Raw genomic sequence first — 13,755 nt, 5'->3', positions numbered from 1 at the left:
TGATATTTTACCCGCGGTGCGATAATGTATATTATGATTGTTATCGACAATCTGAAATTTGAAAAGGAATTAAAATCACTGTGTTAGGTTTTAAGTTACAAATAAAGGCAAAAGTAGTATACCGCTATTCCAAAGTCATTAATCGATTGAAAGATTACAAATCCGGGTTAAAAGCCAACTGTACCATTTGTTTAATCTTCTTTTGGCTGTGAGATAATGTTTGGGTTACATAATAGAATGGTCACTTCTTTTTATGTTTTCATCCACAGAAAAAGAATTAACTAAAGAACATTTCGGCAAAAATTACAAAAATAACCAATAAGGACAACAGTTTGCAGAAAACAACCAGGACTAGAAAACTACACAAATTAAAACAGGAAACACACCAAACACCGTGGCGACGGAGCGCTCGCAGATAAAAAAAAAAACTATTTCTAAATAATCTGTGTAGGTTTATTATAAAACTTAATTTTGAGACAGAACATGCTTGCACTTTAAACCTATTTGTACTATTGCATTTATTAGTAGATGATTCACGTTGTTTACTTTACAAAAATACAAACAGTTATAAGATATATAAGGTCAATGAAATGAAATTTGAAATACTAAGAAATATTGAAACTCCTATATAAAGTCCGATTAAAATACCAAATATCGATTACATTTCTCATGTATCTATATATTTATCACCGATGGCGTAGATACGTTTGACCTGGTCCAATTTATAGGATAAGAACTTCAAATAACTGTCTTAAACATCATACCTTTTAAAAATATTTTTCAAATTTTCATGCAAACAAATTATTGACCATTGACTAGAAAAGAACGCGAACCTAACAATGATGATTTACACAAAACTATTACATGAAGAGTCTATCTACTTTCGCTTGTTTGGTTTTAGAGTCCTGTAATTTATTTAGCAACCTGGTCGGTTTCAAGGGCATACACAACAGTTACAGGGGGGATAATAACGTGGCTAACGTAAATTGTTATTTTTACAACGTCAAACGGTGACTTATCGGGAAAAGATGCAGTTTTCGTCTGATTTTTATCATTCAAACTGATTAAACTTGAAAACAAATTCATAGACCCCTCTTTTTAAAAATGACATTTGGTTTGATTACGTAAGAAGATTATGGGTACTAATTTTCTTAAAAACGTAAATAGTGCATTTTTTTTAAATTTGATTAATATACATCCAAAAATAACGGTTGTTTCCTACATTCATGATCATTTGATACATTTGAGTTATTTGTAAAAATAAATGTACAAATTTATGTAATATTTATATAACACATCAATTACAAATAATTTAATAAAAAACAAATCGTGTTTATCTTTTAAAACAAAAAAGTTGTGCATTTCTATCAAAAGGAAAAATACGTCTACAATTCCGTAATTTGAGGGAAAATCTGAAATTTTAACCTCAATTTACTCAAAAAGTAGCACATGAAGGTATATCTTTTATTACATATTTGATTTAATCAGATAAAAAATAGCCTACATGCCAGTTTTCATAGATATTTTTAAATACTGGATAAAAATTTATTGTATGCCCTCAACAATGCTTAACGTTGAAGGCCCTTCTGCAATCTGTAATTTGCTCGCTCGCTGATTTGTTCTTTGGTAAACGAATAACTGTTTACCAAAACCTAATTGATAAATATTCCGTATCAACTTCTAAATACATGTAGTTATCAAAGGTACCAGCATTATAATTTAGTACGCAAGACGCGTGTTTCGTCCTCATAAGACTCATCAAAATAAATACTATAAAATAATAACCGATGGTCTTTAAGAATAGAATCTGGATACTGACGTTGTTTATAATCTTAATAACGTGTTTGTATATTCTTCTACTTGTCTTTATGAATACTGTATATCAACTTATTTTTGCAATTTTTGCGAGAAGAAAAATAACGCAAATATAAATCGTCGCGGATATACATGCAAGCATTACATTTTTCATTATTTATCTTCATCAGGTAAATTTTAGAACAGCAAAAGCAAAATAAATTATCCACGAAAATAAGTTGGTATACAGAATGACTTTAACTGTTTTATCTCTTTTTGTTGTGCTTCTGTGATACATATTTGTTTTGTTTTTAAAGTGATTAAGATTATAAAACACTGCTGACTGATGTACCCGGTTTTTTTTTAAGGTTATACCTATAATAAAATTGAGAATGGAAATAGGTATGTGTCAAAGAGACAACAACCCGACCATAGAAAAAAACCCAGCAGAAGGTCACCAACAGGTCTTCAATGTAGCGAGAAATTCCCTCACCCGGAGGCGTCCTTCAGCTGGCCCCTAAACAAATATATACTAGTTCAGTGATAAATGAACGCCATACTAAACTCCAAATTGTACACAAGAAACTAAAATTAAAATAATACAAGACTAACAAAGGCCAGAGGCTCCTGACTTGGAACAGGCACAAAAATGCGGCAGGGTTAAACATGTTTATGAGATCTCAACACTCCCCCTTTATCTCTAGCCAAAGTAACTAGAAAAGTAAAGGCATAACTAAACGCACATTAAAATTCAGTTCAAGAGATGTCCTAGTCTGATGTCAAAAAATGTAACCAAAGAAGATAAACAAAATGACAATAATACATAGATAACAACAGACTACTAGCAGTTAAAAGACATGCAAGCTCCAGACTTCAATTAAACTGATTGAAAGATTATAATTGCATCATATGAATATCATGCACAGTCCTTTCTGTTAGGGGTTAAGTATCATACCATCATGACAAATATGAGAAGAACATAACCCGTGTTTTGCCTGTTTGTTTTGTTCATACATTGTTGTCAATACCAAGAAATTTAATGAAACTGTCATACAAGTAAGAAGTTAAGCTAGCTATGAAACAAGGTTTAATCCACCATTATTTACATCAGAAAATGTCTGTTCCAAGACAGAAGTATGACAGTTGTGTCTATCCGGGATCCGTTTGATGTGTTTGATCTTTTCATTTGCCATTTGATAAGGAACTTTCTGTTTTAAATCAGTAGTTTTTGTGTTATTTTACTTTTTTTTTCATTATAAAAAACTTTCCATATAATTAGGAGGTTTAAGTTTTAGTAATATCTTATAAACTTTTCGTCGTCTTTTTAAATAATCTTATTGAATTGCGCTGTCACTTTTTCAAACTATTTAAGATATTCATGTACCCATGGTGTCTTTGGTCATTTTTGTCAAAATGAGGCAGCTTCCTTAATATTTAGTTTGTAGTTTATGATAGATTATGGCTTAATAATGGCAGCAAAACAGTTTATCCAAGGTAACATTGCATTGAAATACAACTCACGATTACAAACCAAAAAAATGAAAGAATAACATCAAAACCTTTCACAAAATCCATCATCAAAACAATTAGATCAAAGTCACTGCTATGGAGATGTTTTGTCTCCCTGAATATTTAAATTTAACACAAAATGTTAATTCGGAAAGAAAAAAACATTTTTTTAAATCTCAAGGCATGCTCTTAATCATACGTTTTTTGATTGAGTTAAGTCTGCTAATTGATATTTTTTCGTATGTTTTTATATGTTGTGATGTTATGCTATTGTTTCAGAAAAAGGGAGAAGGTTTGGGCCCATTAAAACGTTTAATCCCGCTGCAAATGTTTGCACCTGTCCTAAGTCAGGAATCTGATGTACAGTAGTTGTCGTTTGTTTATGTAGTATATACGTGTTTCTCGTTTCTCGTTTTGTTTATATAGATTAGACCGTTGGTTTTCCCGTTTGAATGGTTTTACACTAGTAATTTTGGGGCCCTTTATAGCTTGTTGTTCGGTGTGAGCCAAGGCTCCGTGTTGAAGGCCGTACTTTAACCTATAATGGTTTAATTTTTAAATTGTTATTTGGATGGAGAGTTGTCTCATTGGCACTCACACCACATCTTCCTATATCTATCTTAGTTAAGATGAAAAGTAATTGTTTGAAAATTTTCATCAGACAAAAAATGTTGACACGCAACGAAACAGGACCTTTTTTGTAATCCCAAGACAAAATTGACATAGCCCAGATTTGACTCAACTTTGTTTGAATTCTTAGATTACCTTTTCTTTTTAAATCCAAACCTGATTTTATTTGAGGCATATTAACATTAGACTTGTAAATTAAATGCAGACAAATTGCTAGTATTGTGTATTAGATTGAAATGAAATCCTTATAATTACTTAGAAAAGCTTCTTCAAATGTCAACTGTGTAACCTTTAAGCAGCAGTTTTCCAAGCAATCCAAAGAATTTATAATATCGTCTATAAGGAAATAAAGGACTTCATTTTTTTTTTTTAAACTGTACAAGTCTCTGGCTACTACCAAATATAAAATTTATTTATTTGAAAACATTACTTATAGGTTAAACAATAGTTTAAAACACGTACATGCAATATGACGTCATGAAAACAACATCGATTGTAGAAGGAAACACAATGTGTTATTTCCATAGACATACATTACAATTCCTTAGTACTACGACAGTGGGACATTTAAAAGTGCACCTACAATCAACAAATTCATCATTTGCGGTTAAATTAAAACTATCCATGTGTACATGTGTATTATAAACAATATAATTGAAAACTGTATAAAAGAACGATTTGGAGGCAGTAAAACATTATTCATTAGAAACAATTCGAATTGTTCCAATCAAAGGTAAGAAATTATTAAAGCAGAATGATACATTTTTAACTATTTGGTTTACTTAACATAAATATGAAAGATATAAGAATGATATTTAACGCCATAGTATTAAGAATAGAAATAAGACGTTAAAGATTTAGTAAAGAACGATTTATCAAGTTTAAAGCGTGGTGCATTGTTATACATTTTTGTATTGATTTTAGTAATGATTTAAGTTATTAAACATAAATACAGAAGTAACATACTGCTTCAAAGTTTTATTAATTGTTATAGGTTGCATTTCTGTAAATATTGACTATGCAACTTCCCATAGGAACTCTTTTTATGGCTAAAACTGTACCACTGTTACTATGAAGTTTTAAAAAAATCTTAACCTAGAATTGAAAGTTCATATGCATCACAATTTTTCAAAGGTCAAAATATAGGGTTGTGCGGCATATTTTGAACGTTTGTATGCCCTGAACTTCTCAGGGTTTAAACTACCACTAATTTTCTTCACTACCCCTACCTCGAACGAAGGGTTACCACAGATTTCAATGTAAACAATATGCACATATTTTTTTACTGGTAACATTCCAAAGTTATGTCTCTGTGATATGGAACACAGAGAGCATACTGGGAACCAGTACGTAATCAAAATTAATTTTCTATGAATATTCAAGATCTCCCCAAAAGAGGCGTGTTTTGAGAAACAGCTGTATTTACATAGTGCAACCTTTAACTGATGTTTACTGAGTTTTAAAATCCATCGGAAGTTTAATTCAGAATTAAATAATTATTTCATTTATTCAAGATATTAATCATTCGAAGTAATGTTTGTTTCTTAAGTTTGAATACGGTAAAAGTAAATGTATATCTTATAATTATACTTGACAATCAATGTAAGTTATGCAAATTTTTGTAATGTGAACCTAATTTTTCTTTAAAATCGTATTGCATTTATAGATTGAAACTTTATTTTCACTATCATTATAATTCGTATTACATTATTTGAACAGCTATTTTGTAAGTAAAGATATTTTTCCTCTAAATTTCAGACTAAAAATGATGAGATTCCAGACCATTTTCGTGTTGATGACATTGACCACAATAACAGTAGCCGGTAAGAAAAATGTTCAAGTGTTTTTCTCAAAATTTGTAATGTATTAAATAAAGGTGTTTTCAGTGTGTAGATAATATTTGATTATCCTATCACAGAATGTTCTTAAAACAGCTTATATTTACAAAATCGAACAGTCTCTTCAATTTTTTAAAACAACGTCCCTTTGCCTAGAGTGTGTAACTATTTTATTGGCAATAATACCTTATATCATTGCATTGTTAAATAAAAATAATTCCCCAGTATTTGTTTTCGAATGAATCAATTCATGAAAATCATATTCATTGTCAGATATTTATTTTACAGTATATGCACCCTCGGATGAGCATGCTTTAGATAGACATGGAGTGGAAAAGGTTTTACTGGTCGAACACACAGGTGGAAGAAACATAAACAGGCGTCGTGGTGAAGGATCTCTTTCTGTACTGGATGTTATTGATGCAAATAGACGAGCAGGATCAAGAAATGTTGGAACATCTCATGGAACAGACAGTGAATTTATTACACACGGGTCATCTTCCGGTAGAGGATTGTCTGGGGCTTTTGTTGGTGGCAGGACCTCTAAATCTGGAATCATAAGAGGCTCTTCAATTGGTTTGTCCCGTGGTTTATCTGACGATGATGATCATTTCACCTCTGGCGGCCGAATTGGTTCATCTGGTCTGGCTAGAAATGCGGATCTGTCCAGAAATTTTCATTTGGAAACTATTGGTAGTGTCCATGGAGTGTCTGGTCATTCAGGTGCAGATATTCTTGATGCAATCAGTTCTGGACGAGGTGGGCGTGTTGTTCTAGACACTGTTTCTTCCAGACGTAGTGGGTCAGGTCGTACTTCTGGTTCAGGACTAATTTCTCAGTCAGTGTTAGGAGGAAAAACTGATTGCAAAAACGACTGTTTTAGTGACGGTGAGTGTCCAACAAACAGATACTGTGCCACTGTTAACTGTCACAGGATTTGTAGAAGAAGACCGTCTAATGGATACTCACCATGAAAAGCCTATCACCGAAATCCTATATTATGAACACTTTTTGATATCCTTTCTAAAATAAAATATTGTATTAAGTTTTTGTTATGTTAATGCTGGATACGTGCTGATAGCTAGACAATACGGAAAAGTAACGATTTTCTTTATAAAACAGAATGGTATAAGCATAGAAATCTTAGATTATAAAAAGAGGTATAAACGAATTCTTTATTATAACATAAAAAGTATGAGGATATATTTCAATTGCGAAAACTGTTTACCATATCTACCTTGGGATATAATATGTTTATTTGTTTATTGTTGTATGTATATGTTACAGTAAATAGGTGAAATTAGGAATTACACGTAATTACTAAACACTTCAGTAAATACCTGTAATTACTAGCCAATTTAGTAATTACATGTATTTACTAGTTGTTTCAGTGATTACTGGTAATTACTGATTTTTTTGGTCATTTTTACAGCTATTTACTAACTTGATGTTTTTGTTTTAAAATTAAAAACATAACTCAAGATACCAAATAACAAAGTAAAGGGGTAGGGATTTTAAGGGAGCTGACTTGAGGATGTAGGAATATTAGGCTCACCAAAATTGCATACTCTTTAGTGTTTCAGAATTGAAACTGGAAAATGGTTGTTTTATAGGTCTTGAAGTAGATACATGCAAGACAAAAGTATCGATCCAAAATTGATTTTCATAATTTTGTTAAACTAAAATCTCAATCATGCACTGTGTTTTAAAACTTTAAAATAACTTTCTCCAAATATCTTGGATTTCTATCAAACTTGGGCAGAAGCTAAATGTTGATGATCATAAGATATTTCCGAAAGTAAAGATTGTAAAAAAACCCACTTTTTTTCCTTTATTACTTATAAACATGATAAATGGACTAGTTTTTTCCCCAGTTAACATTACATACACTCTGCAGTTAAAGTTTAAAACATTAGATTTTAAAAACCATCCTGGATTTTTACCCAATTTTGACAGAAGCTTCTTATAGTACTAGTCAAAAGATAGTATCTAGAGGTTAATTTTAATATTTTTTCCTCATTTTTGTTGAGCCTGCGATTAACAGAAAAAGTAGGCGAGACTATTTGTTCTGCAAAACTCTTACAATTTTAATAGCTTAATACATTGATAACCCGTCTTCAGAGCTCTAGGGGTTGAATTGAAGGTCACATGAATACGTATTCAATAAGGTCCAAATATTCACTATAGCAAGTGCACAACTCATCAACCTTGTTTCTCAGCATATTTAACAAAATAGAACTATATTAGCTACTAACAGTGAATTATAATTTCACTATATAATTTTTATTAATGATTTAACCAAAACAAATATATTTTTTTTTTTTTGATATCTCGAAGCTAATGCACTTAACAGTTCATTCCAGTTCTTAACCTTCACAACGTTATCTGATCTTTATAAGGTAATAAGTCTAAATATTCTTCAAACTCAATTTTTTTTTGAAAAAAGTTAAAACATAATGCTTTGGGAGAATTTTTCATTTCTGATTTCCATGTATGCTGAAATTGGTAAAAAAATATCTGCATAATGCCCAACTTTAACCATTTTGGATTAAAACTAAAGTTACTCTGATTTAACCAAATATTTGAAAGTCCATATTTATTCAGGATATTTTGAATACAAATCAACCATTCACATTTTTAAGAGTACTAACTAATCTTCTAGTTAGTATTACCATAACTTTTGATCATCTGACCATAATACAACATTGTTTTATCAGTCAGTAAATAGGTGTAAAAACTCATTTTAAAATTAGTAATTACTGGTAATAACTGGGCCGTTTCAGGAATTACTTGTATTAACTAAGTGCATCGGTAATTACCTGTAATTCCTAAATTTTAATAATTACATGTAATTCCTAATTTCACCTATTTACTGTAACATATACATTCATTTAAACCAGTGTGGTGACGTCGGCCTTTCATTTACGGTGGATTCTTTTTCTAGAATCAACGCTTCCTAAATCTGTCTCTGAAATGGACTCCACATTGTATATTCTTTTGTTTCCTTTGTGTGCATATTTACATTAAGTTTGAATTGACTAATTTACTGATTTTTGTTCACTTATGAATAGTTATCAAAGGTACCAGGATTATAATTTAATACGCCAGACGCGCGTTTCGTCTACATAAGACTCATCAGTGACGCTCAGACCAAAACAGTTAATATGCTAAACAAATACAAAGTTGAAGAGCATTGAGGACCCAAAAATTCCTAAAAGTTGTGCCAAATACGGCTAAGGTAATCTACTCCTGGACGTAAGAAAATCCTTAGTTTTTCGAAAAATTAAAAGTTTTGTAAACAGAAAATTTATAGAAATGACCATATAATTGATATTCATGTCAACACCGAAGTGCTGACTACTGGGCTGGTGATACCCTCGGGGACGAAACGTCCACCAGCAGTGGCATCGACCCAGTGGTGTAAATAGTTATCAAAGGTACCAGGATTATAATTTAATACACCAGACGCGCGTTTCGTCTACATAAGACTCATCAGTGACGCTCAGATCAAAACAGTTAATATGCTAAACAAATACAAAGTTGAAGAGCATTGAAGACCTAAAAAATCCTAAAAGTTGTGCCAAATACGGCTAAGGTAATCTACTCCTGGACGTAAGAAAATCCTTAGTTTTTTGAAAAATTAAAAGTTTTGTAAACAGAAAATTTATAGAAATGACCATATAATTGATATTCATGTCAACACCGAAGTGCTGACTACTGGGCTGGTGATACCCTCGGGGACGAAACGTCCACCAGCAGTGGCATCGACCCAGTGGTGTAAATAGTTATCAAAGGTACCAGGATTATAATTTAATACGCCAGACGCGCGTTTCGTCTACATAAGACTCATCAGTGACGCTCAGATCAAAACAGTTAATATGCCAAACAAATACAAAGTTGAAGAGCGTTGAGGACCCAAAAATTCCTAAAAGTTGTGCCAAATACGGCTAAGGTAATCTACTCCTGGACGTACGAAAATCCTTAGTTTTTCGAAAAATTAAAAGTTTTGTAAACAGAAAATTTATAGAAATGACCATATAATTGATATTCATATCAACACCGAAGTGCTGACTACTGGGCTGGTGATACCCTCGGGGATGAAACGTCCATCAGCAGTGGCATCGACCCAGTGGTGTAAATAGTTATCAAAGGTACCAGGATTATAATTTAATACGCCAGACGCGCGTTTCGTCTACATAAGACTCATCAGTGACGCTCAGATCAAAACAGTTAATATGCCAAACAAATACAAAGTTGAAGAGCATTGAGGACCCAAAAATTCCGAAAAAAGGTGCCAAATACGGCTAAGGTAATCTACTCCTGGACGTAAGAAAATCCTTAGTTTTTCGAAAAATTAAAAGTTTTGTAAACAGAAAATTTATAGAAATGACCATATAATTGATATTCATGTCAACACCGAAGTGCTGACTACTGGGCTGGTGATATCCTCGGGGACGAAACGTCCACCAGCAGTGGCATCGACCCAGTGGTGTAAATAGTTATCAAAGGTACCAGGATTATAATTTAATACGCCAGACGCGCGTTTCGTCTACATAAGACTCATCAGTGACGCTCAGATCAAAACAGTTAATATGCCAAACAAATACAAAGTTGAAGAGCATTAAGGACCCAAAAATTCCTAAAAGTTGTGCCAAATACGGCTAAGGTAATCTACTCCTGGACGTAAGAAAATCCTTAGTTTTTCGAAAAATTCAAAGTTTTGTAAACAGAAAATTTATAGAAATGACCATATAATTGATATTCATGTCAACACCGAAGTGCTGACTACTGGGCTGGTGAAAACTGTCCTTACATTTTTGTAATTTCTATATGCCTTCACTGGGAATCGAACCTGTCCATGAATTCTGTACCGTGCAACTGACGAAACCTCTGGGCTACCAATCGGTTACGATTTAAATGTCTATTTTATATACATAAATGAATATATGATATACATCGGTACAATATACAAACATGGCTTGTACCTTTATATAAACATAATAGGCAAACGTATAGTACGAATTGGTAGCCACGAGGTTTCATGGTTAATATAAGATAATGATAAAAAAAATGGTTAATATAAGTGATATAAGGTACGGACTTATCTGTTAAGGTTAGAATCCCTGAATTCTCTTTGCTGTCCCTTTTCTCTAGTTTTCTAGTTTTTGTTCTTGCTTTGTATGTTATTGTGGATATTTTGTGTAATAAAAGAGAGTTTGGTCGTTCATTATCGAATTATTGTTGACTATTCCACATGTTTGAAACAAAAATGACTACATTTTATTTGTCCTTTTTTGTTTTATAAATTAATCTAATATGATTCCGTCTGTTTTACTACATAATTTTATCACTGTTAATTCGCAAATTTCTATGCTAGAAAATCGTAATGTTACTATAATTACATTGTAGGCTTTTGTGAGAAATTTCGGACAAATACTTAGGATATGCACTATATATATGTTCTTTGTCGGGTTGTTTTCCCTTTTACACAGTCTCCATTTCCATTTTCAATTTTATTAGAAATAAGTTCGAACTCAATATATCTTATTTTGTAATAGCAGATAACATTCAGATGCCTTAAAGTATGAAGATCTTTACTGGTTGACGTGTTGTGTTATAATTTGAATTTTTTAACCATTTGATTGTGATATTTATTAACTGTAATGGTTCGTGTAACACGATTACATGGTTATTTAAACTCCCTTACAATACCTTTTAATTAAGAATAGGCGTTAATTTTCAAAAGACATTAACACAATAGTTTAAGATATAGATACAGTGGATAAGCGTTGATTCATGAAAAACAAACCATTCGCCCTCCGGGCTCATGGTTTCTTTTTCAAGAATAAACGCTTATCCATTGTATCTAAATCACATCGTCGGTCAATAAGATAAAAAGATATACGAACTATTGTTTAGCTAACTATGTGGTATGGGTTTCAATAATTGTTGAAGGTAGTTCTGTGAACTAAAGTTTGAAATTTCAACATTGGTACGTGTGTGATAGATAATTGTCTTATTAACTATCATGCAATATCTTATTTCTATATTCAAAAGACAGGTAAAAGGCTTACAGACGCACTCTTCGATGTCTCATGTTTGATCACTTCTCTACCTGACCCGAACACTTTTTTATACTAAAATTTCGTGTTTGTATTTGTAAGAAAACTACATGCTGTCTTGTATAACATGAAAATAATAGAGCTTTACAATTAGGATGCGCTTCTATTATTATTTTATTTTATGGTACAATGTATGAAACATACTTTCAGATTTTATTTCACTGTAGAGAATATTTAATCATATGTGAAGATTCAGGCTAAAAACAAATTGATCTAAATAAATGAAAATATGTTTAAGATTGTGTGTTTTGTTTATGCACTATACCCCCCCCCCCCCCCCCAAAAAAAAAAAAACTGTAGTATTATTATTTTTTCTCTCATTGATACATTTTGCCAAGCTTAACATCTTGTAAAATGTTTGAAAACAATAGGTTTAAAAGCTTTCGCAACTCAAATATGACATCTTTTACATGATAATATCGGTCAAATTTCGAAGTTTCAGAAATATAGGTATAGGGGTATAATTGGTAATATTAAAAAAAAATATAGCTAATACTTATAACTGAGGCTAATACTAGATCACTGATACCCTTTACTTGTAAGTATTTTTTTTAATATGGATTACAAATTTTGTCTAAGCTATAAAAAAAAAGTGGGGGAATCAGAGCCCGCCCTGACAATTGAATGTGATGGTTTTAGTAATTGAAGAAGAAAATTTTTTTTGAATAAAAAAAACGTGTCCTTTAATTTTTTTTCATAAAAGCTAACCATTTTAGTGCTGAACTAATCGGTTGTTCTCGCAAATATTTTTAATTCAATCACCTGATTTTTTCGTAAAAGTTTAAAATACGCCTTTAACTCAAATTGGTTCATTAAATGAGAGCAAAATCCATTCTGATAGTACATAATGGTCATAAATGTGTCGTCTTTCTAACTAGACCTTAGATATTTGGCATGTGGATGTATCATCATGAGATTAAGTGTCTTGCATGATGACCTTCTTATGAACTTTACATATAACCTTATGGTCAACTTAATGTTGTTATTTTTTTCGTACTCCTACTTCTTTTGACATAGGTACCTAGTTTATTTATTTATTTGGTTAGCATTTTATTGTCAGAGAGAGGTACCATTTAAGTAGGGAGGATTGGATGATGACATTGCAAAAAAGGCAGAACAGGAGGTTGAGTTAAAAAATAATAAGGCATGACACTGATGACAGGCAACATGGCGAAACAAGCGGGAAGACAATTTATGTTTAATGTTAAAAATGTCAGGATAAACAAGTAAAAAAACGTCAAGTCCGAAAAGAGTTAAAAATCAAAATGAAGGACAATGATTACAATTAGAAAAATGCCAGACACAATTTGTTATCCTACGCTCCCCCACCCTTTCCTAAAATCAGATGATAGCTCCCTAATACTTTTGATTTTTGGAACTTTATTTTATTATAAGATGATTTAAGATAAGATATATTTTATTTCTTATATGAAAGGTCTAGGTTAAAAAACTAAAAACAGTTATGGTCCTTTCTGTTAACCTCCTGGTATTCTTTTGTAAATGTATTTCACTTTGAAATTTTCATATTATGACTCTTTGAAGATTAACTTATTGTAAATATCTAACTATAAATGAATTTAAAGATGCAGCAATGAAAACATTCTGATTCTGTTCTTTTAAAAGCTTATTAAAAATGATTTTAAAACGTAGCAATGAATTAGACAAGGAGTAAGAGTTATCTTTTCTAAGGTGTTATGTACCCCCCTTAATGATATAACATACGGAGTTTTGTTTAATTGGGATTTAGCATGAGAACAGTATAACAGTGTTCATACAAGCTGAAACGAAAATATGTATTTTGCATATCAAATACGTTGCTTTTAATACCTACAAATTTGAAAAAGTTTAAACGCTCAAACTTT

The 13,755-nt window shown here is 31.6% G+C and overlaps 1 protein-coding gene across 1 annotated transcript; it reads left to right on the top strand.

The window, feature by feature from the left end:
- Positions 1-4,492: 4,492 nt before the first annotated feature.
- On the top strand, positions 4,493-6,817 carry LOC134708022 (uncharacterized). Its single transcript, XM_063568264.1, has 3 exons — positions 4,493-4,666; positions 5,692-5,756; positions 6,060-6,817. The coding sequence occupies exons 1-3, from the start codon at positions 4,566-4,568 to the stop codon at positions 6,743-6,745; spliced, it is 852 nt and encodes a 283-aa protein (XP_063424334.1). The 5' UTR covers positions 4,493-4,565; the 3' UTR covers positions 6,746-6,817.
- The last annotated feature ends 6,938 nt before the right edge of the window (positions 6,818-13,755 follow it).

This window comes from Mytilus trossulus, chromosome 1 (genome assembly GCF_036588685.1).
Source record: "Mytilus trossulus isolate FHL-02 chromosome 1, PNRI_Mtr1.1.1.hap1, whole genome shotgun sequence".
In the NCBI taxonomy this organism is placed as follows: Eukaryota; Metazoa; Mollusca; class Bivalvia; order Mytilida; family Mytilidae; genus Mytilus; species Mytilus trossulus.
The sequence above is the reverse complement of the archived record's forward strand: the minus strand, read 5'-3'. Positions and strand labels throughout refer to the sequence as shown.

What these genes read in the sequence shown, in the direction of transcription:
- LOC134708022 (XM_063568264.1), top strand. Translation starts at nt 4,566, where the DNA reads ATGTGTATTATAAACAATATAATTGAAAACTGTATAAAAGAACGATTT. An exon ending in TCGAATTGTTCCAATCAAAG is followed by an intron (nt 4,667 to 5,691) that starts GTAAGAAATTAT and finishes TCTAAATTTCAG; the next exon opens with ACTAAAAATGATGAGATTCC. An exon ending in GACCACAATAACAGTAGCCG is followed by an intron (nt 5,757 to 6,059) that starts GTAAGAAAAATG and finishes TTTATTTTACAG; the next exon opens with TATATGCACCCTCGGATGAG.